We start from the raw sequence: 27,596 nt of genomic DNA, 5'->3' as shown, positions 1-27,596 counted from the left end.
TGTGCAAGTTACGTACACCCTCCGAGCTCGTTTGCTCCTGAATGCCTGCTGCATGGGGTTTGTGTGATGGCTGATATTTGTAAATTCCACAAAACAAAACCTTAAAAAGCCACACAAGGTAGGTGGCAGTCCACCTCCTGTTACCCTGGCTGAGAAAGGCGAGAAGAGCGGAGAAGGCGGGCCAGCCGGGGCAGGATGGGAGGAGGAGCTGAGCACGGGTGGACAGAGCTCTCCTCCTCACACCAGGGCCCCTGCACACCGGGGAGGCACCCGCCTTCCCTCTCGTCCCAGAGGCCTGTCCTACCCTTTCTACTGGCTCTGAAACATGCCCAGTTGCGCTTCCTGCACAGCTTGAAAAGGAGCTGGACTCACTTCCTGAGGTCTCCACCAGTGGAAAGCCTAGAACTTTCCTGTCCTTATTCTCTATCAAGTACGGCCAGACATGAAGACTGCTTATCTTAAATGTCCTACTTGTATGATCTTATACACATTAGCTTCCAAGACTCATCTTGGGACTTACTCCAGTCCTGAAAACATTTTAACGCCCCCTCTTGGTGACGGTCTGTGTCAGTAGCCTGCTGCAGCGAAGGGCACAGGCCGGGCCCTGTGTGTGTCCCCAAAGACCCTGACGTTAGGGGTACATGGGGCACAGCAGCCATAAGGCGCTGCTTCTGCAGCCATCGTGGCTCCAGCCCCTTCTGGGCCCCTAGGTGGCTGAGACCTTGGCACTGCCACCCCAGTTCCCTGACAGGAGAGCTGACTGTGCCCGCTGATGCCAGGCCGGTCTTTCCCAGACAACACGTGTACACAGACAGTCCTGAAGATCCCCCAAATCAAGCAGGCACCGAGGTGGGAACATAACTTGGCAGAAAAGCTCTGACCCAGGGGAAGGAAACCAGGTGGGCAGGCAATAAGCAGGCTGTTCTGGACACACTGCCAGTGCCATCTGAGGGGCAGGGCCCAGAGCAGGCCGTTCTGGCCACCAGGAAAGAAACAGGCCTAGTGACACTTTGGTCACACCCTCTCCTCCCAAGACGAACCCAAGAAGGCTAGCCCAGTCCCTCGTATGTGTTATGAGTTGAACTGTGCCCCACCCCAAGTTCATATGTCAGGGTCCTAACCCGCAGGACCTCACAATGTGACCTTATTTGGAGACAGGATCTTTACACAAGTAATCTAAAGTAAGAGCATTAGGGTGACCCTAGTCCAAATGACCGGTGTTCTTATACAAAGCGGAAATCTGGAGATGCATACAGGGAGAATGCCACGTGAACATGAAGACGGTCACTGACAAGCCGAGGAGACAGGCCCGGAACAGATGCTCCCTTGCAGCCTCAGTAGGAACCAACCCCGCCGACACTTTGGACTTCTGGCCTCCAGGACAGTGAGGGTAAACGTCTGTGGTACTTTGTCACGGTGGCCCAACGTGCCACCACAACACAATGTGCGCCACTCTCTCCTGAGGAGTCACATGGAGATTCCATCCCGCAGCTGATCCCCCAGCCTTACGGGAGACTGCCGAATCCTCTCCATGGTGTCGGGAAGGCAGACTCGTCCCCAGTACTGGCAGCATAACCAATCAGCCACGCCCCAGTGTGGCCCCCTGAGCTTTCTGTAGGGACCAAGGGCCTTTCCCTCAGCAACCAACTGCTTTCATTTGGAATCCACACAGGTAAACCCAGCTTAGACCGCGGGGCAGAGTTCCCCGCAAAGGAAACCTCCCACAGTTACCAGGGAGGCAAGAGCCATGCCCCCTCAGCGCTGAGACCAGGGGCAGATGTTAGGAGGGGCTCTCGTGGCCCTTTTGCAGCTGCTCAGAGCGCCCCGGGCACACGTTGTGTACACACGCGTGTATGCACGCCACACGCCTACCAGCTGTGGCAGTTCTGGTGGGAAGTAGGGGGCCAACATCTGAATGAACCTGAGGCAAGGCCAGCGGCATGGCTGAAGGATGGACCCCAAATGGCGGCCTCCCTGAGCAAACAGCAACCTGGAGGGGGGCGGTCAGGCCAGTGGCAGAACTCCCAGCCCTCTCATGGCCCAGAAATGGGGAAGGTTCTGCTGGAGCAGGGTGAGGGGGCGGGACTGCGCTGAGGAGAGGGGGCCAGGGGCGGGGCATCCTGAGCAGGCCTGAGCTGGTGAAGAAGGCGGTTAGGGGCTCCCCACCTTGGGTCCCTATGTTCCCCACCCCACAGTTCCTCATGCAGGGTTCTGTGGACCCCCGCCAACAGGCTGTTTGGAGCCTTAGGCCGGTTCAGGGACCCAGCTGGTGCAGCTGCTGCAGCCAGTGGCCGTGTGTCTGCGCTGGTTGCAGGAGAGGCGGTCTGGGGGGCTAAGCCAGCAGGCACTGAAGGGGGCGGGGGGGTCTGGTGGCCCCCAGTGTATCCGAGGGGGGCGTGCACAGTTAGCACAGGGCAGCAGCTACATGCTGAGGAGAGTGGCTGCTGCGAAGGGCTAGAATTGGGCCCAGAAGGTTCTGCTGGGGGGGCGTCTGGAGGCAGTGGAGGCACCGGGCAGAGCCTCCTGCTGGAGAGGCCTGAGGAGTTGCCAGCCCTGCAGCCGTCCGCCTGGCCGCGCAGAACCTTTGGTTTCGGCCTGCTGGGGCCCTTCTGTCTCCAGTAGGGCAGGTGTCTGTGAGCAGGACCATTAGCCCAGCGAGGCCCCCGGGGGAGGGCCCACGGCCAGGAAGCCTGGCCCTTTGGCCCCGGGCCCCAAGGGTGCCTCCCCAGCCGATCCACCTGGGTCCTCATGGTGGCCACTTCCTGAGACAGGCCTGCCAGGGCTGCGGCGAGCCGATCCAGCTTCTCTGAGAGGGCGGCGCTGAGGCTTCGGAGCTCCTGCTGCAGGGAACTCCCACAGGGGCACGGCGGCCGTGGGGAGGCAAGTGGCAAAGCCAGAGGGACAGGGGCCGCAGGGCGTGGCTCAGGCAGGCCTCTGGGAAGCGGTCTCCCGTCGATCCTTGCTAAAACCAGAACAGGGACTGGGGTGAGAGTTCTCTGGCCATCAGGACCTTTCTCTCCCTGTGGGGGTCCCTTCAGCTAGTGTGTTTGGCAGCCTGCCCCACTGGCCCGGCTTTACACAGGAAGGAAGGGACTCAGGCTTGACACTATGGACGCCAATGCCCACAATATCAGAAGTGACCGTCTTCTGGCTGTTCCCCAAACACATGGACTGGATAAACCTCAGATTGGGTCTCCATGGTAACCAAGCTTTCTTAGGACTGCGGCCTTCCCACTTTCTAGGAAAAGGATCAATGGGTTCTTCATGTCACCTTTGGGACCAAATGGCACCCCAAAGCACCTAACCCTGCCCTAGGGAGTCAGTGAGCAGGGACTGGGGAGCCTCAACAGACAACATGAGGCCAAGGCTGTGGGCAGCCTCTGGGAGAGGGCCCAGGGGGCCAGTCCAGCCTGCAGCCCGGGCCTTCTGGTGGGGTGACCAGGGGGCCATCAGCACCCGGTGCTCTTGGTCATAAGCAAACCACAAGTGTTCCTGCCCGTCCTGACCTTGACCCTCCTATTCAGAAGTGACAGATTCACAGGATTTAAGTCTTAAATTACTTTTTTAAAAAAAATCACCTAATCCTTCATCCTAAATTCCCTTGGAACTGGTCTCCACTGCCAGCAACCCTCACAAGAAAGCCCCGTTACCCCCAGGCCCAGGCGGGACAGTTCTGCTCTCCCACCGATTCTCTGAGCCCCGCCCGGCCAGGCTGCTCTCGTCAGCACCTCCAGGGCTTCAAACGGAGGAAAGCGCCAGGACTGAAGTGTCGAGGACCCAAGCGCTGCCTGGCTGACTTCTTTAAGGACCTGTGCTGAAGGTTCTCGAGGCAGCCGCTGTCACAGGTCCACCTCTAACTGAGCGACACGTGACAGATCAGCCTGCGGCCAGCTCAGCGCTCTTAATAAAGCAGCTGCTGGAACCCATGAGCCAGCGATGGAGCCCCCTGGAGGCCACATGTCAAGTCGCTGACGCGAGGGTCTCAGTGCACGTCCCAGAGTGACCCAGGGGGCCGGGCCCCCTGTCCTCCACGTGTCTCCAACATGGTTTAGGGAAGAGCTGCCTCAGGGTCAGGTGTGATGCAGAACCACGTCTCTCGGGACGCCCTTGGCCAGGTCCCTCAACATTCCTGGGCCTCAGTTTCCTCATCTATTCTCTAAAGTCCCCTCAAAGCCCAAACTTTGGTTTTGGGCATATCTCTTCTGGGACACGTCTCAATTTCCGTTTTGCCTCTAAAAGGTACCTGCGCATTTATGAAAAAGCCAGCCATTTCTGTAAGACAACACTACAATGAAATAAGCAACCCAAAGTGAGTTCAGGTGAGACTCTTCCTACCTGTGACCCAAATGAGGCTGGAAGGGTGTTAAGAAACAGCTTTCCCCACGCTGTGCCCTGGGGTTCTGGCCAGCCCGCCCTGCAGTAAGGAGCCTCGGGGAAGGAGGGTGGGTGACTATGCAGACGCAACTCCCAGCCCACCCCTGAGCCTGCAGGGCTCCTGATGACTTGAGGGATGGGGAAGCCACCAGTTCACCTGCAACACTTGGTCTTCCATTTCCAGGCCCCAGGCCCCTGGATTCTTCACCAACCTTGGGCTTCCAGGACAGGGACCTGGGGACTGACCCAGGAGGCTGGCAGGGCCCCAGCCCAGGCCTTCTCTCTAGCCAAGCGGCAGGGCCAGGATTCACAGCAGCCTCTGCAGGAAGAGCAGAGCACTGGGCTGTGGATATGCATCGCTTGGCCAGAGCCATCTGACATGGGGACATTTGGACACGGCCTAAAAAAAAACGGACCTTTCAACTTTAATAACGGTGAAACGAGATGTGAGATGAACACACTTGGCCTGTCAGGGAGCCCAGCTCAGGTCAAATGGCCAGCTGGGGCATGTGTGACACGAGCGGACTGATTATCTGGAGGCCTCTGCGGCTCCAGCATGATGCCTCTGGCTCTTTCAGGAGTGGAGGCCGGGAGAGCAAGTGGAGGGGGCCTCGATCTGCAGGCCCCATCTCCAGTGAGGCTTCTCCAGGAACGTGCTGGGGGTGCCCTGTAGGCCGTGGGAGACTCCGTGGTCCCTGCCCAGCCCACTCTCCTGTTTCCCACCAGGCCCACTGGGCAGTAAGGAACATGGGTACAGCCTGGGCCTGTGCAGAGACCACAGACCGTGTGGAGCCACCAGCCTGAGTCCAGAGGAACCCCTTCCCGACCATCACCCCACCTCTACCTCCTCTGGCACTGCCCAGGGGGCCAGGCTGGCCCGGGGTCTCCAAACACACTTCTCTCCAGGGCGACTGGGACCTGCATCCTGTCTTCTCTTCTGCTTTTCCTGCTGGGAGCAAACACTGGGTCACGCTTGGACTGAGAAGTGAGGCAGCCTGGGGTAGCAGGCAGCAATTCCAGCTTTGTTGACAGCACAATCTCTAAGCTCTCCCAGGTAGAAGAATCTCACTTTTGACATTGTTTTTATTTATTGACAAATTTTTAAAATATATACAAGTACATGTAGAGTAAGTGTCTGACATTAAGCTTTTTGATTGCCAAGGGATCCATTTCAAAAGATATGCATCCTGGATAAACATCTTGCCAGCTGTATGACATGGCTACTCGCACATAGCACAACCAGATAAGGAACCAGGCCGCTCCCACCCAGGAAGGTCCCTCACTCAGAAAGCCCTGGGTGACCTAGATAACTGACCGCTTCAGTGACCACCCCCCCACTTCTCCCTTCATGCACCCTAGTTCCCACTCCTGTGCTTTAAATTGCTCATTAAAGAGAGACCCTGCCAAAGCCTAGACATCCCACTCTCTACCCTAATCAAGACAGAGCCCTGGGTACACACATGCTCTTTCTCTCTCTGCCTGCGACCTCGCTGTGTGGCCCTCAGTGTGCCATGCACCCTCCAGGACCTGTGAGTAAGAAATTCTGTTCCTCCAAGTCCCCTGAGGGTTTTTGTGGAAGTGTGTCCTACAATCATAGTAAGAACCACAAGGGTCAGACCAACCAGAACACGGGCCCCAGTGGGAGAGTGTCTGTGGGCTCCTTACAAGTGACACAGGCCGGGGTGAGAGCCTCAGGCATTCCCAGCTGAGAGCATCACTACTGACAAGCTGGGACTCACACAACAATATATATGTATACACATTACATGTACACTATTAACCATATATAATGTGCACATATTATATATATAACGTAAACATATTACGTTTACTTCAGGCTTTCTAATTAAACACATTTGTTGAACACTCCTGCTGCCCCGTGTGCCGCAACAGTCCCACCTTCTCTCTCAGACACAGCTCATCTTACGAGGAGCTCAAGCATGACCAAAGTAGAGAACTTTCTGGCAAAAGTCAGACAAAGAGACAGTGGGACTCAGAGAACCCAGTCTCGGGGCTTGTGGTCCTCCCGGGGGACACACTCCCTCTCAGGAGACCCCAGGCTCACCTGCACTGAGACCGCCAGGGTCCCCAGGCTCTGCTCTCCTTGGAACTTCACCAGGGCTGCAGTCAGTGTGGGGGCCGCTAGGGCGCGGGGATGGAGGGCCAGGACCCTTGCAGCTGGGAAGGCGGCCCCTCTCTGGCATCACAAACAAAGCTGGCGTCAGGACAGTGGCAGCAACCTGGATGTGGCTCCCTGCCCTCTTCTCTCCCCCATGAGCTCACCCTGCAGGAGCGGCCGCCAGAGCCCAGGCTCCAGCCTCGGGTATTCTCCCTCTGAGCTGCTGAAGCTCGAGCTGGAGCTGGAGCCGGGGCTGGGGCTGGGGCTAGGGCCAGGGCTGGGGCCAGCCAAGCAGGCGAAGCGCAGGGGCCTCCCAGGCAAGATCCCCTTCAGAGAGTTCTCCAGGCAGTGGAGCGGGGAGGGCTTGGTGGCCGCTCCTGGGCAGACGACAACAAAAGAACCTTCCAGTCCACTGCCCGATGACAGGCAGGAGGACCCTCTACCTTAAAGAACAGAGCACGCAGAGCTGCTCCCCTTCCAGCTCAGCCACCGGCTCCGCACAAGCTCTAGTGGACCCTGAACAGCTCTCTCTCTGGCCATGGAGGTGGAAGGAAGTGAAGCCAGAGCCTGGTCAGGCCCCCAGGCGCTCTGGAATGTCAGCCGGGGAACTTTCCTAAAGCCTCAAGTCCCTGGAAGCTACTAGTATTCTGGTTCCAGCCAGGCCCTGGGTCCGACAAGCCAGGCAGCCCCTCCTAGTTGCACTCACTCAGGACCAGCAGTCCAGAGATTCAGTCGTGTCCACAGCAGGCCCCCAAAAGCCCGTTCTTGCTGGTGAGAATATTAGAAATGCCATATTTATTCAAATAAGTCAGACCCTACCAGCCCACTTCAGCAGGTCTAGGAAGGAATTCTGTTGTAAGTTCCACCAAGCGCTGCAGCAGAGGGAGAGCCGCCTTCACCCCCAGGCCACTACTGCAATGAAGGAAATAACCAGTCTTCTCCCAGGGAAACCCAATGACCAGACAAAAACAGTCTTCTTCTCCACCTCTTCAGCACTGCGGAGCACACCTCACAGTGCTCCAGCCAGCGGTCTTTGGGGAATGCACACACACTCCCGCAGGCAGCTAGCACCGTGCAGCACCCCGCGCATGCGCTCCAGCACGCAGTGAGATAGAGAAGGGACTGAGAGAGAGAGGGGGGAGAGGATATCTATTTCCTCATCAAAGATTTCATTTGGAGGGAAAACATGCCAGTAAACACTGGGGCAGACGTCAGCTCACCATCTTGGAGCCACCTCCCCGGTCCTGGCCTGGTGTCTCCGTGGTCTTTGGGCCCTCGCTGACAGCAGGCGGGGATGCTACTAGAGGCGAGCACATGTGGGCTGGCCAGCCGGACACTCCTGGTGGGCGCTCCCCCACCATGCTGTCCCAGACGGGCTGGCTCACAGGCCTCGCCCCTCAGCCCTGTTTTAACGAGACGCCAAGAGGCCTGTCAGCCCTGTGTCGGCACCGAGGCTAGGAAGTTACGGGACAGAGGACAATTTCTCAGGCACACAAGCTACAGCTGTGGACACACGCCAACTCGCAGATGTGCCCGGGAGCAGCCCAAGTCCTCCGGGATCTCTTTATTCCCAGACCCAGCTACCTGGACTCCTGGGAGCCCCACAGCTCAGCGACTGTGCCGGATGCCGAGGCACGTGGGGCTGACATAGCCAGGATCAAAACACCCTGCTGCCAGGGCCCCGGCTCAGGCTGGACTCGGAGCAGATGGGGGGCTACGTGTCCTGCCCTGACTGCCCCACCACTCAGACGCTGGCAGCACTAGCTGGCTTTCTGGCCTCACACAAGCCTCTGCCCACGCCATTTCCGAGTGTCTCCTCAGCTTAGGGGTGGACGTGGGCCCAGGGCTGCTGGGAGAGGCAGTGCCGGGGGCAGCAGCATGGGACCCGCCTTTCCCTGCTCCCAGACACCTGGCAGCCGTGCTTTACCTCCCGTGTCTGCCGTCCAGTTCTTGGGCTCTGCTCTCCGTGGCCCCCTGTCCCCTGCCGAGGACCAGGACCAGACAGGCTGAGGCCCGGGCACAGGTATCTCTCTGAGGCAGTTCTCCAGGCCCTGGAGCGGGGAGCTTCCCACGGGGCTTCCTGTGAAAACTCAACATTCACCATCTTGGTCATCAGAGCTCGGTCTCTGTGAACCCCAGAGCCTTGCCTGTGCCCTGTGTCCCGGGCAGCTGGGGCCCTGGGAGGACGCACAGAGCACTAGAACTGTCGGGCCAGCTCAGGGCACCTGACCCGAGACCTAGCCCCAAACATGTGTCGGTCCTGGCTCTGGGCAGCCCTGCTCGGGCTGGCCTGGAAGAAGCCAACCTGTCTCGGCCACCTACACAGAAGCCTGGTCAATGAGCTGTGATGAGGGGGCTCGGCCACAGGCCTGGGTCTGGGCGCCCTCAGGCCACCCTACTCCACCCTGAGAGGGATGCCACCACCCGGCCTCAGCCACAGGACGGCCCTGAGGATCGGAGGCTTCCTTCACCACTCAGAGAGGAAACATTACAGGCGCCCTCACCTCCAGGTGTGATGTAGCAGCTCAAGAAGGCCAACACTAATGCAGTTTCAACTTGGGAAAAAACCAAATAAATTGCAAAAATCATATTTCTAGTGACAGCTGTGGAACCAACAGGAACTAGATGAACCTAAATTCTAGAAAAGGAAAGGCTCTTCTTATGTGAGTTGACATCTCTGGCCATGTTCTTTCCTGAAGGTGTTTGCAGACAGGCCAGGCAGACCGTGAGAAAAGAGAAGCCATCAGAGCTCCAGGCTGTCCTGTGGGGCTGGAATGGCAATGCATCAGCCAGAGGGACTCCAAATGCAGTTCTCCCCACAGGATATTTGCTGAGTTGTAGGGCAACAGAGGGAGCTGGGCTGCATGCTTCTAAACATCAGCGTGAAACCTCCTCAGTTTGGGTTGCTTAGCAAACACAGTCCATCAGTGGAGGATGCACAAGAAAGACATGTGCTCCCTACTATGGAACACCATGCAGCTGACAGAGAGAAGGGAGTGGTGCCAGCATCCAAGAAATGTAAGACAAAACACAGGAGGCCGTCAAAGGCGAACATGAAGACCAATAGCAGGGGGCAAGGCCGTGTGCAGAATGCTACTGAGTGTGAGCGCACGAGAAGCCTGGCCACGCAGGGAACATCTTTGAAAGGTGAAAGACTCACAGCAGTGGTGACTCAGGGAGGACATGGGTGCTGGGGGGCAGAGGAGGGAGGCAGATGTCACTTTCCTATATGACCTTTCGTAGCCTTTGAATAAGACCATGTGATTATGTTACCTGTTTAAAACTTAAAAGAAAAGTCAGCTGTGTTTTGGGAGGAAAAAGCCCCCACATGCAAGTGGCTGACCCGTGGAACAGGGCAGGAATCCAGGCCACACGGGACACCAGAAGGCCCCAGTCCTGCCCTACTGGTCCCAGCTGACCCAGAGCAGAATCCTGGGTGAGCTCTAGGTCTTTCTATTGACAGCAGACATGGCCAGGACACAGAGGAGAGCACAGGGACCAGGGGGTCTGCGGACAAGGAAGACCAAGAGCACTCGGCTTATTCAGGTGGGGAGAAAAGGTTGAGAGGGGACCCTGGAAAGTCTTGCAAGATTCCAAAGAGATGACAGCTCACCATGGATGCTTCTACGTGGAGGGACCTAGGGGAGACGCGGGTCACCAAATACACTCTATAAGGTGGTTTTATAGGAACCTCACAACGTTTTTTCCTAACTCGGAGGTCAGTCTGATGTTATAGGCACTTACCTCTTTGTGGCTGGGAGAAGGAAGAATTTGACACCAAAGGAGACCCCTTTCTGTTTTTCAAGAGACACTGAGACACTGACCTGCCCCTTCTGAGCCAAGCTGCTAAAACAGACCCCCCACTGAAACAAGTCTCAGGTCTGCCTCTGCCCTGGCACCCCCCAGCCCTGCTCCTGGCACTGAGCACGACGGCCTGACTTGGTCGGGTCGGACACAATGATGGACGGGAGGGCCTCCTATCCTTTCCCAGGATCAACTCCCTGCCTCAGGCCGGCCAGCTCACCTTTTCCAGGCGGACGTCCCTGGCTGCCCTCAGGGCTCTGGAAATCCAGGTCCTCATCGGTGCTGCTGGACGAGGAGAAGCTGGTAGGGGTGCCATGGGAGCCTGAGGGGAGGGCAGGACTGTCTCTCACACAATCCTGCAGGCCCAGAGCCAGAAGAGGCCCCACGGTCACCTCTGTGGGAAACAGCAGAGCAAAGCCACTGAAGAAGAGGTCCTCCGGGCCCTGGGCTGTGGACGGGTGCCCAGACCTGCCCCAAAGCATCTCCCACTGGGGTCTCCCCTTAGGTTAGGCACTCATGGTGCTGATTAAAATACCGTAGCATGTTAACCCAAGTAAAGCCAACCACAGTCTCGGTGGCCTAGAGGGTAAGTAAGAGCTCTCAGAGAAGGCAGGAGCAGGGACAGTTTAACCAGTTTCCACCAAATTCAGGAGCTGTTTGGGGGCAGGCATGTAAGAGGGGGCTGGGGGCAGAAGGGCAGGTGCCTCAGGAGGCCCAGGATGAGGCGGGGAGGTACCCAACGGTGTCCTCAGCATCCCTTCCATGTTGTGTCCAGGGACAAATGCCACCCTCAGCCCGAGGCACAATCTACCTTTGCTGTGTAATCCAAGGGGCTGCAGCTTGGGCCTCTGAGACCCGGGGTCTCCTGGCTGGGGGCTCCGGGACCAAGAGGTAGCCGGCGGCTGGGGAGGTAACGACCCGCTCAGGGGAACGCCCTTCAGACAGGCCTCCAGGGCTTCCAGGGCTGGGCTTGAGGCACTGCCGGCTGGGACAGGGGAGATGGCCTATCACCACCTCTGTCTCGCACATGCCTCTGGCCTGGCCCCAGGCTGGCTGCCCCGGCCTGCCTTCTGCAGGGATGGCGAGTCCTATACCAGGGGTGGGGGCAAGCAGGACACTTCTGTGGGGGACTTTGATCTGCTCTCTGCTCCTTCGGGGGAGTGACACAAGCCGTACCCCGGGGCCCCAGGGGCAAGGTGGGGAGATGCACATGTATGTAGTGGCCAGCTCCCTAACAGTCAGGAATCTCTGCAAATTGAAGGTCCTTACAACGGAAGGCCCCCTGGGCAAGGGCCTGGATTAGGAGGACATGAATTAAGAGAGGGGATTAACTGCTTGAGAAGGACAGCCAGGTGGACGGCCTCCTTGCCCGAGACAGGCAGGCACCCCCTCCCCTGGGGGCTGAGAATCTCACCCAGGAGGACTCAAGCAGACGACCCCAGGCCTCACCTTGAGCCGCAGGGCGCCAGCTGGGCACTCGGAGCCCTCTGATGTCTCCATCGCCCCCTGGGCTACCAGTGGCAGCAGGGCTGTGTGTCCGCTTGCTGAGCTGACAGGATGCAGGCACTGGGGGGCCCTGGGCCCAGTCGTCCTCCACCTTCACCACAGAGAGCACGCTGCCCGCTCCAGGACCAGGGCTGGGAGGAGGCTTCTGGAAGGGTCTGGGCCCTGTGAGAAGTCCCCCATGAGGCCTTCATAGGGTCAGGACGGGGCTTCCAAGGTCCCTGGCCCCCACAGCAGTCTCTGGCCCTGAGGTAGTCACCACGCAGTCACCAGCAGATGAATCAACTCACACTCCCGGTCTTGCCCCAGGCCCCTCTGGGGAGCCTCCAGAGGTTTCTGCTGAGGGATGCCAAGTCAGCCCTCCTCAGGCAGCACCAAATCAGGCTCTTTCCTCAAGGTCAGCACGCTCGCCTCAATTCAACTTTCTCAATGTTCTGAGAAGCTAAGGAGCACTGGAGAGCTACAGCATGTGGAAATGCTACCCCAGCCAACATGAATGTGTTGAGAAACCCCACATCAAAATCATGCCCCGAATGTCTACTGAGCCGAGCTATGTCTTTTATTCTTGGTCTCTCTCCCTCCTGACCATCCCTTCCTTCTGGAACTCTCAGCTCCTACTATAAGAGCCAATCTGGAAAATTATCACGTACTGACGAAGCACCTCCCACATGCCTACCTCCATTTACATTGACGATCCCCAAGATGTGGCTACTCTAACTGACATACCAACATGTGGCCTGAGTATCTCACTGTGGAGGGTCACATGCAGCGCTGCTCGGAGCGGGGAAAGGAAACGGATGACTTCTGGGGACCCTCCCAGCCCAGCCAGCGGCCTTTACCTCCAGAACTCCCTTTCTGGGCCCCTGGGTCCTCCTGCAGCTGAGGGTCCCCGACTCCTGAGGGGCTGGGATGCCTGAGCTGGGCCTCTGGGATCTCCTTCAGACACTTCAGCAGACCCTGGAGAGGACAATCTCCGGAAGCTGCCTCTGTCTTCACTATAGTAAAAAGGAACACATTTTCACCCTGAGCCTGGTGTCCTCAGTCTTCGTGACAAACAACAACAAGTGGATAATCCAGGTGAGCAGTTAAAAGGGCTCAGGGCCAGAAATCTGGAGAAGTGGGTCTCCTTGTAGCTCATCTAGCCTTGCAGACGCCACTGTCTTCTTAGTGCTCGGTTTAACAATGCCTGTTGACATACCTCCCAGAATGGGAAAGACAAAGGCAGGGGACATGAGAACGTGCACGATAAAGGCAGCATGCATGGTGTTCTCCGGGTACAAGGAAGGAAGGGGGCTCCCAGGTCGCTCCTGCACAGTTCTCTGGGCCCTGAACAGAACTTCCATTTGAGGAGGACCAAGCTTTTCACAAACACACGTACACACAAGTACATCATTGTACCTAAGACTCACAACAGCCCTCTAAGGCGAGAACCACCATCCCTTTCTACAGACAGGGAAACCGAGGCTCAAAGGCTCCAGGAGCCTTTCTCAGTCTGCCCAGCTAACAGGCGCTGGACTCTAGCCAGGGCCGGCGCTCCTGCCCCCAACACACCGCCCAAACCTCCAAGTCCACGCTAAGCATCCCGCTTAACATCAAGTGACACTTGCTCAGCATCTCCTCCCCAGAGGTCCCACATTAGGACGAGTAAAGAACACAAAAGAATCCAGGGCAAAGTCTGTTTTTGAGTTTTCTTCTTCTAGCTGACCAATTGCTGTTCTCCTAAGAAAGCCACCTGGCTCCAGAAACAAGACACTGATGACACTGGAGCAGCCAAGCTGGGAATGATCCTTCAGGAAGACATTATATTTATAGAGAAATATCTATAGAAGGGCACTCCAAGCTTTTCAGGGGCTTCAGAAACCTTGGCCTGAGGAGACAGGCTCCCAGGGACTCACCTCCCCAGAGCAGGCTCCTAGGCCCCAGCTCTGCCCTGGTTAGCTGTGATGCGCCCAGGCCAGGGACAGGAGGCAGTAAGCTCGGGGACACCTCAGGATGCTGGGGCCCAGGCACAAGGATGTCCTTCAGGCAGTTGATGAGGCCTTGCAAGGGGCTGTTCCCAGGAGAGACTCCTGTGGCACCTGCAAGATCAGCCAAGGTCAGTGCAACCCTGATGGCGGCAGCCCTGGGACCTTCAGAGCATCTGAGATTTCCCACTGTGAGAACAGGGATGACGCCTGCCTTGTACGGTTGTCCAGGAGGCCCAGATGGGAGAGCCACATGACACCCTCCCATGAAGTGCACACACCTCCATTTCCTGCCTCCCTCAGCTCTAGGGCAGGCCCCACTCTCAAGAAAGCCAGCCACTCACCTGTCCCTGTGGTCGCTGTCTCCTGTTTTCTGTGGCTCTTCTTCCTGCCAGGGCTACAGGTGGGAGGGCTGGGCTCCCCGCCAGGGGGTCCTAGACCTTCCTCCTCTTCTGGCCTCCGTTTGTCAGCAGTTTCTGTTGCAGGAGAGACAGAAGGCCCTTCTAGCCCCATCTCCTGACCCTGGGGAACTGCCCCAGATCTGGTCCCCATAGAGGACAGATCTCTCCAGCTCCCCGAATCCCTGGGGGGCAGCCAAGTTCCAGGGAACTGAACTTGTGGCAGAGCCAGCTCCTACAGGGCTTGTTCCAGGAGTCTAGCCTGGGGAAGGCGGGGATCCTTTCCCTGTTCCTTCTGGTGTAACTGTAAATACCAAGACTGTTCACTCTCAGTGAACCACCCCCCAACTCCAGCCTCTGACTCTGGCTCAGCAGCCTCAACACACAGGCCCCAATCCTGCACTCATGCTTCTCAAATCTGGGCACATGGATCCCCAGAGCAAATCTGCCAGAGACACCTGAAACCACGGGCTAAACGGGGTATGTTTTTCAGGAGTGCCAATTTTATTCCCTATTATTTAAAGTATTTTTAATAAAAACAGATATTCAAACAAATGCAAAATTTTTCAAAATAAAATGACACCCCAGAGAAATTCTAATGGGCACCCTTGCCCTCCTCTGCTCTTAGGTTTGCCCTGATGAAAAGGTCTGAGAATCAGATCATGTGTACACAGGTGTGTTACCTGCTGATGGGCCTGCATCTTAGAAGCTGCCCTTGGCTTACTGTGTGCAAGCACACAGTACTCCTCGAGCAGGGCCGGGTGAGAGGCCGCCCAGGACCCAGCATCATGCCTCCTCTTTGGTCCACAGATGGAGGCCGAGCACGTCCTGCTCCAGGGGAGTTTGTCCCCATTTAGCAACGAGGGAAACCGAGCCTCAGAGAAAATGCAGAGGGCACAGGGGCCCCCGACTCCAGGCTCGAAGCCCTGCCCCCACTGGCTCACACTCACTGAGGGGGAGAGGGCTTCCCTGCCCCCTGGCTCTGGACGGGCCACTGGATGATGAGCTGCTGCTGGGCGTGCTGGCCAGGCTGGGCCGGCTGAAGGGCGTGTCCAGACGGCAGCCGAGCAGGCCTCGGAGAGGGCAGGTCTCCACAGCCATGGCTGCTGTCGGAGAGGAGGGAGAGGACACTCAAAGCTAGAAGGTAAGCCCAACAACGGGTAAAATGCCCCAACACTGTCCATCCGGGCCCTTCCTTGCCACGTTCCACTAACAATAACCAGGACGTCAGTGACCGCTGTGCTGTCACCTGGGCTCTGAAACGTAGATTCACAGCCACGGTCTTGTTCTCATAAGATCCCCCCCACTTTCTGTTTCATTTACCATCAACTGACCAGACTCAAGGGAACCCTAAGGGCTGGGGCTGGGGGTAAGACTTCTCACGAGGTGAGGCCTGAGCTGAGAGCGACGAGTGAGTGAGCAAAGCCCAGGAAAGGAGGGAGAGGCTGGTGAGGAGGGAAGAGCACCGGCCACGAGGGGCACCTGAGTCCCCACTGGCCACCCAGACAAGGCACCGCTTCCTCTTCGTCATCTACAGAACAGGGACTGGCCTCAGCTGCCACGTAGGGCACGATGTGAGGGGGGCCACAAGGGTGTGGCTGAAGCCGTATAGAAACCACTATAAGAAAAGTCAGAAGCTGCTGTCTCACCAACCATCCACATGCTCTCAGAGGGCAGGTGCACTACTGGGCGGTCATGACTCCGCCCAGGGTCTGGCGGGGCTGGGCAGGCACCCGGGGCACGGCGCTGCCCACAGCCTGAACTGCATCAGAGAGGCTGCCCCGCTGTCCGACTTACCCTCGGGGCTGGCCCGTTCCCCATCCAGGCTGGTGCCCCCGCTCTCGGGGCTGACTTCCCCGAACAGGAACTCTGGGATTTCCTTCACCAGCTGCACCAGGGCGGTGAGGTGCAGGCTGTGCTGGGGCCCTCCTCCTGCCGGAGAGGCCACAGTGAACCCTCACGCCCTACGTCAGTCAGTCAGCATGCACACTCTGGGCGCGTCTCCACACCAGTATCTCCTGGAATCCTCCAACCACGTGAGGAGCAGCAAAGGACAGACCCACGTCCATGAGATAAAAGGGACCCGGGCTCAGGCCAGGTGACCTGCCCATGGCACCTGTTACTCGTTACCTATTCCTCCTCTGAGGGGAATGCCAAGGAGGGCTGCCTCCCCATGCCCTTCCACCATCTGGGCCCTCTGCCTCTCCTGGCACCCCTAACCTCCCAGCCTCACATCCATCACATGAAGTCCCTGATGTTGGCCCTGTGGCAGGACCTTCAGGAGCTGCAGGCTGGCTCTGCACAGGAGGTGGCAGAAAGGGGGCCTGAGGAGGGGATGGTTTCCAAGGGTGACCCCAGCTTTCTTCTGAGCCCGTCACGCAACAGGCAACAGTGTACCAGGCTCCCACCCCTGAGGGCTGAGGGGTGAAAGGTGAAGGAGTGGTTGAGGTGGGGAGGGTGGCAGGTGGGGAGGGCTGAGGTCCCAGTGTCCCCTGAGGAGTGAAGCCAGGGGCTGAGGATCACAAGGGTGGAAGGGACAAGAGTGAGTCCATCCGGGCCCAGGCTGCCCTGGGGCACCAGGACACCCAAAGTGGTCTGGCCCTCATCTGCCAAGATTACTCACCCGGGGGGCCTTCCCCAGGAGGCTCCTGCCCCTCCTCAGCACTGCTCCCGCCCCCCAGGGCTCCTCCAGGCTCCGTGGGGGACAGGAAGGCAGAGAGGGGGAGCAGCTCAGCTGTCCCTGGGAAAGAAAGACAGTCATCCGGGGAACAGAAGCTGGCCTCTGCCTTCCTCCACGCAACCATGCACTGCACATCCATGCACCTGCTTACATGTGTGTTCGTGCAACCACTTAAACCCCAAGACCCGCAGGGTGTCAGGACCCTGGAGACCACCACCCAGTGTTTCGCCAGCTTTTTAGTGCCCCCACCAAAATGTACCCAGAACGCTAGTACAGTCCATGGAAACAACAGTGACATAAAAGATAAGCCAGACCCCCAGCTCAGCCCGAGGCTCTCGGATCGCCACCTCAAATGGTGTTCATTTTGTAGGTAAAGACTAAGGCCCGGCGGGTCCCAGGGTCACATGGTAACTCAGGACCCGCCTGGTGCTGGATCCTGCCTGAGGATCTACTTTTCAGCCTGAGCTCCTGCCACATCTGCTGCTGCCTCCCCAGAAAGGCCCCAGGGACAGCCACCTCCTTACCCAGGGAGACCAGCGTCTCATAGTTCTCCCGCATCACGTCCTGGTACAGCGCCCTCTGCCCCTCCCCCAGGAGCCGCCACTCCTCCTCGGAGAACCGCACGGCCAGGTCCTGGAAGGCGATGGACACCTGTGGGCACAACCTCAGGGGAGTTGGCTAGTTCCATCCCAGCGAGGCTAGCCGAGCTGTCAACTTGGCGACCCAGCCCATGTCTCCAGGTGTACACCTGGGAGCGAGGAGCAGGGAGAGCGTGGGGTAGGGGCTGACACACAGGAGTAGGCAAAGGAGCAACGGGAATCTGCCCAAGAGACAGTGATGGGGGTGGGAGTGTGTCCCCAAAAGGATAAGCTGAAGTCCTCACCACAGTACCTGTGAATGTGACCTTATTTGGAAATAGGGTCACTGCAGATGTAACTAGTTAAAATAAGGTCATACTGGGGTAGGGTGGGCCCTTACCCCAGTATGACTGGTGTCCTTAAAAGAGAGACACAGACACACAGGGAGGAGAAGGCCCATGATGATGAAGACAGAGATAGGAGTGATGCTGCCACAAGCCAAGGAATGCCTGGGGCCACCAGAAGCTGGCAAAGACAAGGAAGGATCCTCCCCTAGAGCCTTCAGAGGGAACATGGCCTTGCCAACACCTTGATTTTGGACTTCTCCCGTCCCACAGTGTGAGAGAATAAATTTGTTGTTTAAGCCCCCTGGTTTGTGGTCCTTTGTTACGGCAGCCCAGGGACGCTAATACAGACAGTTTCATACCCTGCGGTCTGGGCCCAAGAAAAGGTCAGCCCCAGGACGGGAACCCCAGCCAGCGCTAAATTCACCACATTAGAGATTCACGGAAGTTAACAAGCAAATGTCCCTTTGAATGTGCAAGGACCTGGGATCCTAGTACTATGGCATTAAAAAAAGTTTACAAATAAAATGCATAGTAATTATGACAAAAAAAAAAACATTCCATACTTTTTAGTGGGGATGATCCAACAGTCAGGAACCACGCAAACAAAACGCTATGTTCCTCCTCCCAGCCCCACCCTAAGGACGAGAGAGAAGGAAAACCTCAGCCTTGCAAGTTCAGAGGAGGTGGAGTCTCCCTCAGTAGGACAGACAGATGGCGGTGCAGGTGGTGAAGGAGGAAGCCAGCAGCCTACGCGCCCTGTGCCACTTTCACAGCCTTGACCTGCATCCCATCCTCTGGCCACTCCTCTTCTTCAGACTCTCTGGCCCAGCAGACCGTCTCTGGTTCCCAGCTGCTCCAGTGGACTGAGGCCTGAGCTGGGCTGCGCCTGCCCTTACTTTCCAGGTCTCACGTGACCTCCACAGCCCCGACCAGCCATGATGATCTCCACCGCCGTGACCCACAGCCTTTATCACCAAGCCCACGCGGCACACCTCCACGGAGTCCTTGCAGCACACGAGCACTGGGCTCCACAGACGATGACGCTGAAGCCCGTCCAGGCCACAGTCCAGTCCTCCCCATCTCGCCCCATGCCCCTCCCTGACCTTTTACCCTTCGCCCCTCTGGGGGGAGGCTGGTACACCACTGTCCTTTTCACTGAGAAGGGCTCGGAAGAAACCTGAGGTCACGCTTGGAGAGCATCCCCTGCTACCCTACAGCTTTTTAAGATAAAAGAGACGTTTCTGTCCTAATTTCTTTAAGAATAGTCACTAAGTGGGCTTTAAAATAGCCATAGACCCTAGAAGATGACCAGTATTTGACAGGCATGAATTTTTAAATTATGGCAAAAATTAACTTTGTGCAAATTAAGCAAACAGAATGTAAATTATGGGAAGGTCCTTCTGGTTTAGAAACAAATGCTAAACTTTTTCTTTGTAAGAAAAAATTATTAAATAAAATGAAGACACTTCTAATAAAGCAAAGAAGATAATCTACTGCGTTGTTTCATCAACTCAAGTCAGTGACTTTAAAAACTGTCACTGCTACTAACTCGCGGCCTTGTCACTGACGGCATCTACTCCCCACTCTGTCTGTCACCCTCTGACAGCTGGCACCATGCAGTCACACACACCGACGTCCTGCTCTCCTTCTGAACCGGTGGGGACCTCATCGACACACCCGGCTGGAGGCACCTCCCCACTGACCACCCGCCTTTGGTCCAGAGGTCTGGAGGCCTGCAGGCGGACAGACAGCTCGGCCTTTGCCTGCTCAGCTCACTGTGTGCTCCCGACCACCCGAGGGCCCGTTCTCGACACCCTCCAACACATCTCTCCAACAGCCATTTCCATTTCCTCCCGGCCTTTTGGACAGATAAAAGGCAGCCAGCACGAGGGTCTGTACAGAAGAGCTAGCAGAGCAGGCCTTAGACTGCTGCCCCTGGAAGGGCCTGGCCGCAAGGCTGGCACCAGGCTGGCGTCGGGGAACTTGGATTTCAGGAGGGCTTCCACAGTTCCCTAACTGATGAGCGTGGTTACTGGGCCCAGACTGTCTGCACAGTGTGCTTTATGCTGAATGTCGATTTCCTTCTGAGACTTGGGGATTTTGGTCCATGCCAGGTGGCCTACGTGACCAGCCCCCAGTGGAAACCCTGGGCACTGACTAGTGGGCTTCCCCAGCAGACAACATCTCACATCTGTTGTCACAACTGCTGCTGGAAGAACTGAGCACGGCCCATGTGACTCCACTGGGAGAGGCCTCTGGAAGCTCGCTCCTGGTTCCTCCGGACTTGGCCCACGTGCCTGCTCCCTCTGCTCAGTTTGCTTTCTGTCCTCTCGCTGTAACGAATCACCACTGTGAACACAACTACATGCCGAGTCCTGGGAGTCCTCCTAGCAAATCACTGACCCTAGGGTGGTCTTGCGGACCCCGACACAGGGTCCATCACACTTCCTGACAAGACATGAGCACTGTGCCCCACCTGGCTCCTCTGGCAGGGCAGCCTTACCGCCCAGCCTTGCTCTAGCTTTGCAACCTCATCCCCCACCGTGTCCGGCTGGCCATTCCCTTTCCCCCACAGTGTCCACAGCCCACCTGCCTTGCTCCGTCCTCTGGTCCTCCCTGCTCCTCCCCGCTACACCCTCTTCCTTCTCTCCCTTCCAGAGTCCTAACCCCAGCAAGGCTCGGGAACCCCAGAGCTGGTGCAGCAGGGAGACACTTCGGTCCGGGAGTCCCCATCTGCACTGCAGACCCGGGAACCTCAGGCTTGTCCCAGCAGGCCCAGGGTCTGAATGCACATAAACATTGTTTGTGGGCTGAACACCCACATTTTGCTTGCACACTTTGATGGCTGTGTTTAGACATATATAGATGCTGTTGTGATGAATACATGCGTGTCCTTTAAAGGTAATATTGAATTTACCTTAAAACACAAGGAAAGACTACAATCTAATATACTATGTATACAACTATGTGGGGCTCAGAGAAGTTTTCAACATTAAGAAAGGGGATAACAGAGTCAAAAAGGTTGAAACCCCCTATTAATAGTCCCACTCTCTCCCTGCTGCAGCTGAGGAGAAGTGGGAGGGAGCAGGAAAGGTCGATACAATTACCTCACTGTCTTTTCCTATAGCTGCACAAATATTTACTAACTCTCACTATGGCCAATACACTAGGGAAAACAAAATAAGGTGTCCCCAGAACCAAGAAATGAGTCACACCAAGCCCCATGGGACAGATTAGCCACCTGAGGGAGAGGGCCGAGTGATGGGGCAGAGTTTGGACTGTCCAGGTCCTCAAGTATGTGTGTTGAGGGCAGTCTGAGAGGCTGGAGCAGGCAGCTTACTTTACCCCCACATGTGACAGGGACTCTGCTGGACGCTGAGTGAGATGTGTCACACAGGCTCTGTTCTCAAGGGCCCAAACATTGCAGTTCACAGAGACGTGATCCTTACATGTTTTAGAGCATTTCAGATCTCTCGTTTGATTAACAAAATGGCCCCACACAGGCAGCTGGTCAGACCCTGTTACCCCCACTCGTGGACAAAGGTTCTGAAGCACGGAGGGGTGAAGCAGTGTGCCGAGTCGGCAGACAGCCACGGTGCCAAGTCTAGGGCTCGGGCCTTTGGACTGAGATTTTGATGCCCTTTCTGCTGTGCTTGACTGTGACTATAACCAATGACAAGATCAGTAAACCTTAAGAAACCAAGCATCAAGCATCCAATTTTTAATAGTTATTATTACCCAGTAAAGTTTGTAGGGATAGACCATGGGGATATCTGTATCAACCATCACCATTCCCAGGAACCTCTTAATAAAAGCTAACATTTAACAGATTTTTTTTAAGGAGGTGATGGGGATGGGGAAGCATCCCGAGTACAAAGAGATGCTCCTGTAGCCGTTGCTAAAGGCCAGAGTCCAAATGGCACAGCCCGGATGGAGCAGGGAATGGGGAGTGAGGACTCAGCAGAGCCAGGCGGTAGTTCTGCTGGAGAGCTCGCTCAAGTCAGCAGACAGGTTCTTTGTTTAGCAAACTGGGTGAGAAATATTCTGTATCCTCAGCTTCTCCCATGAGAAGCTATTTACAACATAACCACTGAAAAAACAAACGGACTTTGAGGTTCCAAGGATATTCTTCCCAGTTTTCTTTTAATTAGGGCTGATTCCCCCCCTCATCCTAGATCTACTAAATCACGATTAAGTTTAGTGCTTTCAGAGCCCAGAAATCAACACTTTCAGACTTGCCAGGTGATTCGGACACATTCTAACTTTTGAATCGTGGGGAGAAGGGGGGCTGCAGTCCAGTCACAGGCTGGCAACTAGGCAGAACCTTCCCGGCCCTGCTGGAAATGAAAACTATACTGGTGAACAGGCCCCTGAAAACAGGCACGGCCCGTCCTCTTCCCAGGGGCCAGCTGTCCAACGTGGCACGTCTGTGAACTAGAAATGACAGACAACTGCCGTAGACCTTCAAGAAGCAGTGAACATTTAATGCTGACTTCCACCCAAAACCAGATGACTCTTCAATTTCTACTTGAATGCCTTCAGTAATGGGTGGCTCACCACATTCCCAGCAGCCGGTCCTATCGCTGGTCTGCTCTGGCAGTTAGGAAGTCCCAGACACACAGACAGGGGGACTGTATGGGGGTTAGGGCCTGACCTCAGGATCCAGGCTGCTGGAACTCCCACTCCTGCTTTGCTTCATATTAGCCATGGGACCTCAGCAAACCCATCTATAAAATTGGGCTCATAACAACCTACCTCCAAGGGATGTTGTGAAGACTAAGTGAATTAATACAGGAAAAGTGCCCAGAACAAATGCTGGGATGCAGTAAGTTCTGTGATTAGTATTATTGCAGCCAAATCTGTCTGTCCAACGTCCACCTGCTGGTCACAGCCTGCCACCTCCAGCTACACAGAACAGGCTCTTCCACATGCACTGCTCCTGACCCGCACGCCTCTCTCTCCCAGCTAAATATAGCCAGCTCTCTTAGACATCCGGAAGAGAGGGTTTCCAGGCCTTTCACCATCTCAGCCTCCAACTCTTCTGTGACAAAGTTCCTATAACATGGGAATGGGACTGACTGTGGCCAGGATGGGTGGTCCATTCAGTGCCTCCCTCTGCCCAGAACAAGCAGAGGAAGAGTGAGGAGTGTGTGTGCAGGAGGGAGTGAGCAAGCATGAGTGTGCAAACATGCAGGCCACAAACGCGTGCCTTCAGGAGAGGGAAACCCACAGTCGGCTTGCAATCTGGCCGATCATCCTCCTCAGGTCTCCCTCCCTCAACCAACAGGAGAAAAGGTTTCCGGGCTGCTCCAGGATAGCTGTCACTGAGCAGCCTCCTGGCCCACTGCTGCCATGCAGTCCTCCTAAAACACTATTTCCACTGTGTTGCTAACCCCGCAAAACACTGCCACAGACCTGTCCACCCTTCACGGTCCTTCCCAACCTAGATTTCCCAGCATGCCTCGGGCTCCCGGATCAGACCCTGCACCCTGCTGCCCCCCCACCTATAGGTTGTGCTCACACACCCCTGGGCTTTTGGACAGGAATACAGGAGGCCCTCCCTGTTCCTCTTCATCTGACTGTGACCTACCACTCCTAGCCACCTTCTCCATGAAGCTACACGGTGTGAGGATGCATCCTTCCCAAAACATCAGATCTGAGATCAGTGGTCCAACTTCCTCATTGTACAGAAGAGGAAACTGCGGTATGGGGAGGCCCCAGCATGGGACCAGTGGGCACGCCTGAGCAAGGGTGTCCTTGGGCTGCTTAACTGAACAGCCGGAGGTGCAAAGGAGGCTGCCCCTGCTCCCACAACTCCAATTTTCCTGGTTTCTCCCTTCTCCCAAGAGCTTGTGGGGCATTAATGATGCCACGGTCTGGGCAGAGTGCCTGCTGTGCCTGGCCACAGACTGGCCCAGCCACCCCCCAACCAGGGAGTCTACAGTTGCTGGAGGTACTACAGAGCTCATGAGCTACCCCAACTACGGAACTGGCTCCAGGAGCCCAGAAGAACACGCAGCAACTCCCCGTCGGTATCATCACATTTCCTGGCACTTTCAGCCCCGCACACAACCCACCCAAGCTGTGCCCAGCTAGGACAGCTGGGGCTCTCCCTCAGCTCTAGGATCTACACATCTTACCAAGGATAAAACTTGGAACCTGGTTCCATGCACCTCCCCCCAGGGGTCCAGGATCCTACCAAGAATTCAAGTGTCACTTTTACTCATTCCCCTGAGGCTTTCACGCCCACCACTCCCAGGATAATTTATAATTAAAGAAGCCACGCCGAGGGAGGGCGACGCTTAACCCAAAAGAACGAGTTTCCATAGGTGGAGAGAGGCTCTACGTACGTGGATACTCGGGGGAAAACGGAGTGGGAAATGGGGGTCGGGGAATAGGGGAAGGGGGCGTCGGAAGACCTGGACTCCTCGGCACGAAATCCTGCGCACCAGGCCCACCCGCCCGGGCACAGCCCGATCCCAAAATTGAGGGTCCCAGGTCCTTCCCCCCTCCCCTGTCCCCCGGGGGCCGCAGCGTCCGTCCGCCTGTTCCCCCCGGCTCGGCTTACCTGGCGCGCCATCCCGGGCTCAGCCTCCGCTCTCAGCTTCCGGCGCGGCCCGGGGCGCCCGCTCCCCGCCCGCAGGCAGCGCCGCGACCCTCGGCGGCGACAGCGACGGTGGCGGCCGAGGTCGGTGCAGGAGGAGGCGGGGCCGGGGCGCGGGCCGCGGGCCGCGGGGGAGCGGAGGAGCCGCCCCGGACCCGCCCTGCGCCTCGCCGAGCCCGCCCCCGGCGCCTAGCGTGCCAGGAGAGGTGGTCCCGCTTCCGGCCGGAGACCCTCGGCCTCGGCGGCCCGCCGAGCGCAAGCGCGAACTACACTTCCCAGAGGGCCCCGCGGCGCCGGCCGGTGGGCGTGGCATGGCAGGGGCAAAGCGAGCCTGGCGGAGCCTGATCGACGCCCACGCCGTACTCGCTCCCTGCCGGCGACCGCGCGAGGCTGCCTGGAGAGGCCCGGCGCCGAGACCTGCCCAGTGGCCAGCTTGCGGCGTGCTTGCCGGCGTGTACGCAGCCATCCATCCCTCCATTCATTCCTGCATCCAACATTTACTGAGCGCATCCTCTATGCCAGGTGGGGATGCTCGGATGAAACTGGATCGGTCTCTTCCAGAGGGTGCATCCCGCACACTGACCGTGACCGAGGCCGCCCGGGAGGCGTTGGGGGAGCGGGTCCCGAGGGGTAGGGAGGGGGCTGCAGGCCGGACGGCGCTGGTCACGGTCGTAGGTAGGGCGGAGTGGCTGCCAGACCCCGGCGCATCCTCAGATCTGTCACCACGTTCCCTCGCTCACCATAGCATTGACCCGTGTGTCATTATACCTTAGGTGACTATTTGCTGGTCTATTTGGCTGATTGTGGTAACCTCAGAAGTTCCTGGCACGTCGTAGGCCCTCAAATAAATGTGTGATGAGCGAACGAAGCGTGGGCCCCACCATTCTCCTGGTCAGACGGGACGCGGCGGGGCGCGGCGGAGAGTGGTGGACTTCGGGGGAGAGGACCCCGGCCGAGCACAATGAGCCTCATTCCTAGTCTGAAGGAAGACCCCCTGTTAGAACAGCTCAGAGAAGGTGGGCATGTGGGGCTAAATCTGCTCAGCGAGACAGAAACTCGCAGGGGCAGAGGAAGCAGGGTCCAGTGAAGAGGAGGTGCCTGCTGCCGGAAGAGCCCTCTTCCTCGCGCCCCCTCACCCGCAGGTTCTCTTCCTCTAGAATATTTGGGGAAAGGGGATTTCTCCCCAGCAGTCCCAGTGTTGGTCCCTGTAGCAGCTCTGGCTTGCCACAGGTCTCCGCTGGCCTTGCTGCTGGTCACCTCCCTGGGGTACAGTGTTGACATCCTTGACCTTGGCTCCGAGGAAAGGCGTGAGAGGAGACCACTGTCAATCACGCCCGGCCCCAAATCTCAGCAAAGCACCCTCCTTCATACCTAACAAATCGCTGGAACAGGACCGCTGTGTGGAGAGCTGACTATGAGGATTTGAAGATATCCCAAGGGTCTCACGACATGGAAAAGGAAAACTTAAAGTTCAGCATCTGATCTCAGCATCCCTAAAGGCCTCAGCACCTCGTGGTAAGTCCCTTGCCTGTGCTTTGGGCCTGGTGTCCCATCTTCCTGCTGAGGTCGGCTTCTTCCCAGTACAGTACCTTCTCCCAGCTCCTCCCCACACCCTACCCTCAGTCTCAGGGTCCCTAAACTTTAAAATCCCTTAACTTAAAAAAAAAAAAAAAAAAGTAGTATCTCCACCCATGGAAGACACACCTTTATTTCAGCATGTATAGCCTCTGGGCACCTCTTTGACTGACCTCCCCCACCTGACCAGGCTTGGGCCCCATTTGTAGACTCTGGGTCAGCAGTTGCTAAGAACAATTCACCAACATCCTATTTGCTGAATTACCAGTTTGCCAAAAATCAATTTGCTGAATGGCCAATTCTCCCAGTTACTGAGAAACCTCCTCCTACCCCCCTGCCCCCCAAATTTTATCTGAACCTCTGACCCACTTCCTGTGTCCACCGTTGCCTCTGTTTCTGCATTGCAAAACCATTGTGGAGAACTGTCCTAAATTCTGTTTAAAGTATTTATTTGGCTATTTTGGACAGGGACAAAGGCAGGAGTGTGGATGAAACAAAATTTTTTACAATTCTCAATAGTTCAAATTGGTTTTTCAGCAAATTGATATTCAGTGGTTTAACTTTCATCATATTTGGCTTTTGGCTCTCTGATGGTTCTATGAATTAGCTCTTGGTGAACTAGCCAGCTATAGTTTTCCCCCCAAAATTAGCTAGCTTCCTCTAAAGATAAATGGTGCTGTCCACTCCTCCAGTGAAAATGGCTGTGATTTAAAAATGTTTTCTAATTTTTATTATTTCTTTTTCTATCCGGGAGGTTATTTAGGTTATTTAAAAGTACTTTTTAGTTTCCAAATATATGGGTCTTTTTTAGAGTTATCTTTTTGTTATTGAGTTTTGCCTTGTACTAAGAGAATATAGTATATGATGTTGATTTTTTTTTTTAGGATTTTCTGAGACTTGCTTTGTGGCCAAGTACGCAATAAATGTTTGAAAATGTTCCATGTTTGCTTCGAAAGAGTATGTATATTCTAGTTGTAAGGATCTAGTTAGATCTATTGAATCAGGCTTATTGATTGTGTTATTTATGTCTTTTATATCTTATCAGTTTTTGCTTTTTTGATCTATCAGTTACTGAGAAAGATGTGTTAAGATTGCCAATCAATGTTGTGCATTTGTCAATTTCTCCCTGTATTTATGACAATTTTTACTTTATATATTTTGAGACTGTGTATACAAGTTTTGAATTGTATTTTCCTGGGAAAGTGTTCATTTTATTATTATGAATTAACACTTTATCCCTAATAATACTTTTAATTTATAATCCATTTTATCTGACATTGATATAGCTGCACTAACTTTATTTTGATGAGTATTTGTTTGATATATCTTTTTCCATCCTTTACTTCCAAACTTTCTGTATCTTTATGTTTCAGATGTGTGTTTTATAAGATCATGTAGATAGATTTTGTTGTTGTTGCTGTTTAATCTGATATGACAATCTCTATCTTAATTGGCAAATAATCCATTTGCATTTATTGTGATTAGAAATATATTTTTATTCATTTTTACCATCTTATTTTGTGCTTTCTATTGATTCTGATTTTTTTCTGTGCCTTTTTCTCCATTTTTTCACTCTACTGGGTTGATTAAATTTTCTTTATTCACCTTTTTCATTTTACTGATTTGAGATTTTTGCCTTCCTTTTCTATG

The 27,596-nt window shown here is 55.7% G+C and overlaps 1 protein-coding gene and 1 long non-coding RNA gene across 8 annotated transcripts; one reads left to right on the top strand and one right to left on the bottom strand.

Annotated features, from left to right (window-relative positions):
- On the bottom strand, positions 1-24,495 carry KRBA1 (KRAB-A domain containing 1). 7 transcript variants are annotated; one of them, XM_058532525.1, is made up of 18 exons: positions 24,336-24,495; positions 17,367-17,590; positions 16,786-16,902; positions 15,960-16,094; positions 15,113-15,268; positions 14,109-14,240; positions 13,696-13,878; positions 12,640-12,795; positions 11,747-11,965; positions 11,109-11,282; positions 10,518-10,691; positions 8,421-8,573; positions 7,714-7,896; positions 6,658-6,870; positions 6,440-6,571; positions 5,219-5,323; positions 4,532-4,693; positions 1-2,962 (listed from the first exon to the last, which is right to left on the bottom strand). In XM_058532525.1, exons 2-18 carry the CDS (start codon positions 17,398-17,400, stop codon positions 2,034-2,036), a joined length of 3,357 nt encoding a protein of 1,118 aa, XP_058388508.1. In that variant the 5' UTR covers positions 17,401-17,590; positions 24,336-24,495; the 3' UTR covers positions 1-2,033. The 7 variants fall into 7 exon arrangements, with proteins under 7 accessions (XP_058388508.1, XP_058388470.1, XP_058388488.1 ...); XM_058532487.1 differs by having other exon boundaries at positions 17,367-17,493; XM_058532505.1 differs by having other exon boundaries at positions 5,219-5,320; positions 17,367-17,493.
- Positions 24,496-24,760: 265 nt separating this feature from the next.
- LOC131398776 (uncharacterized) lies at positions 24,761-27,358 on the top strand. The gene is made up of 3 exons (XR_009216981.1): positions 24,761-24,893; positions 25,145-25,886; positions 26,831-27,358. It is a non-coding gene; the product is annotated as an uncharacterized LOC131398776 (long non-coding RNA).
- Positions 27,359-27,596: the final 238 nt, after the last annotated feature.

This window comes from Diceros bicornis, chromosome 3, assembly GCF_020826845.1.
Source record: "Diceros bicornis minor isolate mBicDic1 chromosome 3, mDicBic1.mat.cur, whole genome shotgun sequence".
NCBI classification, from domain to species: domain Eukaryota; kingdom Metazoa; phylum Chordata; class Mammalia; order Perissodactyla; family Rhinocerotidae; genus Diceros; species Diceros bicornis.
Note: the sequence above shows the minus strand (reverse complement) of the source record. Positions and strands in the feature narration are given on the sequence as shown.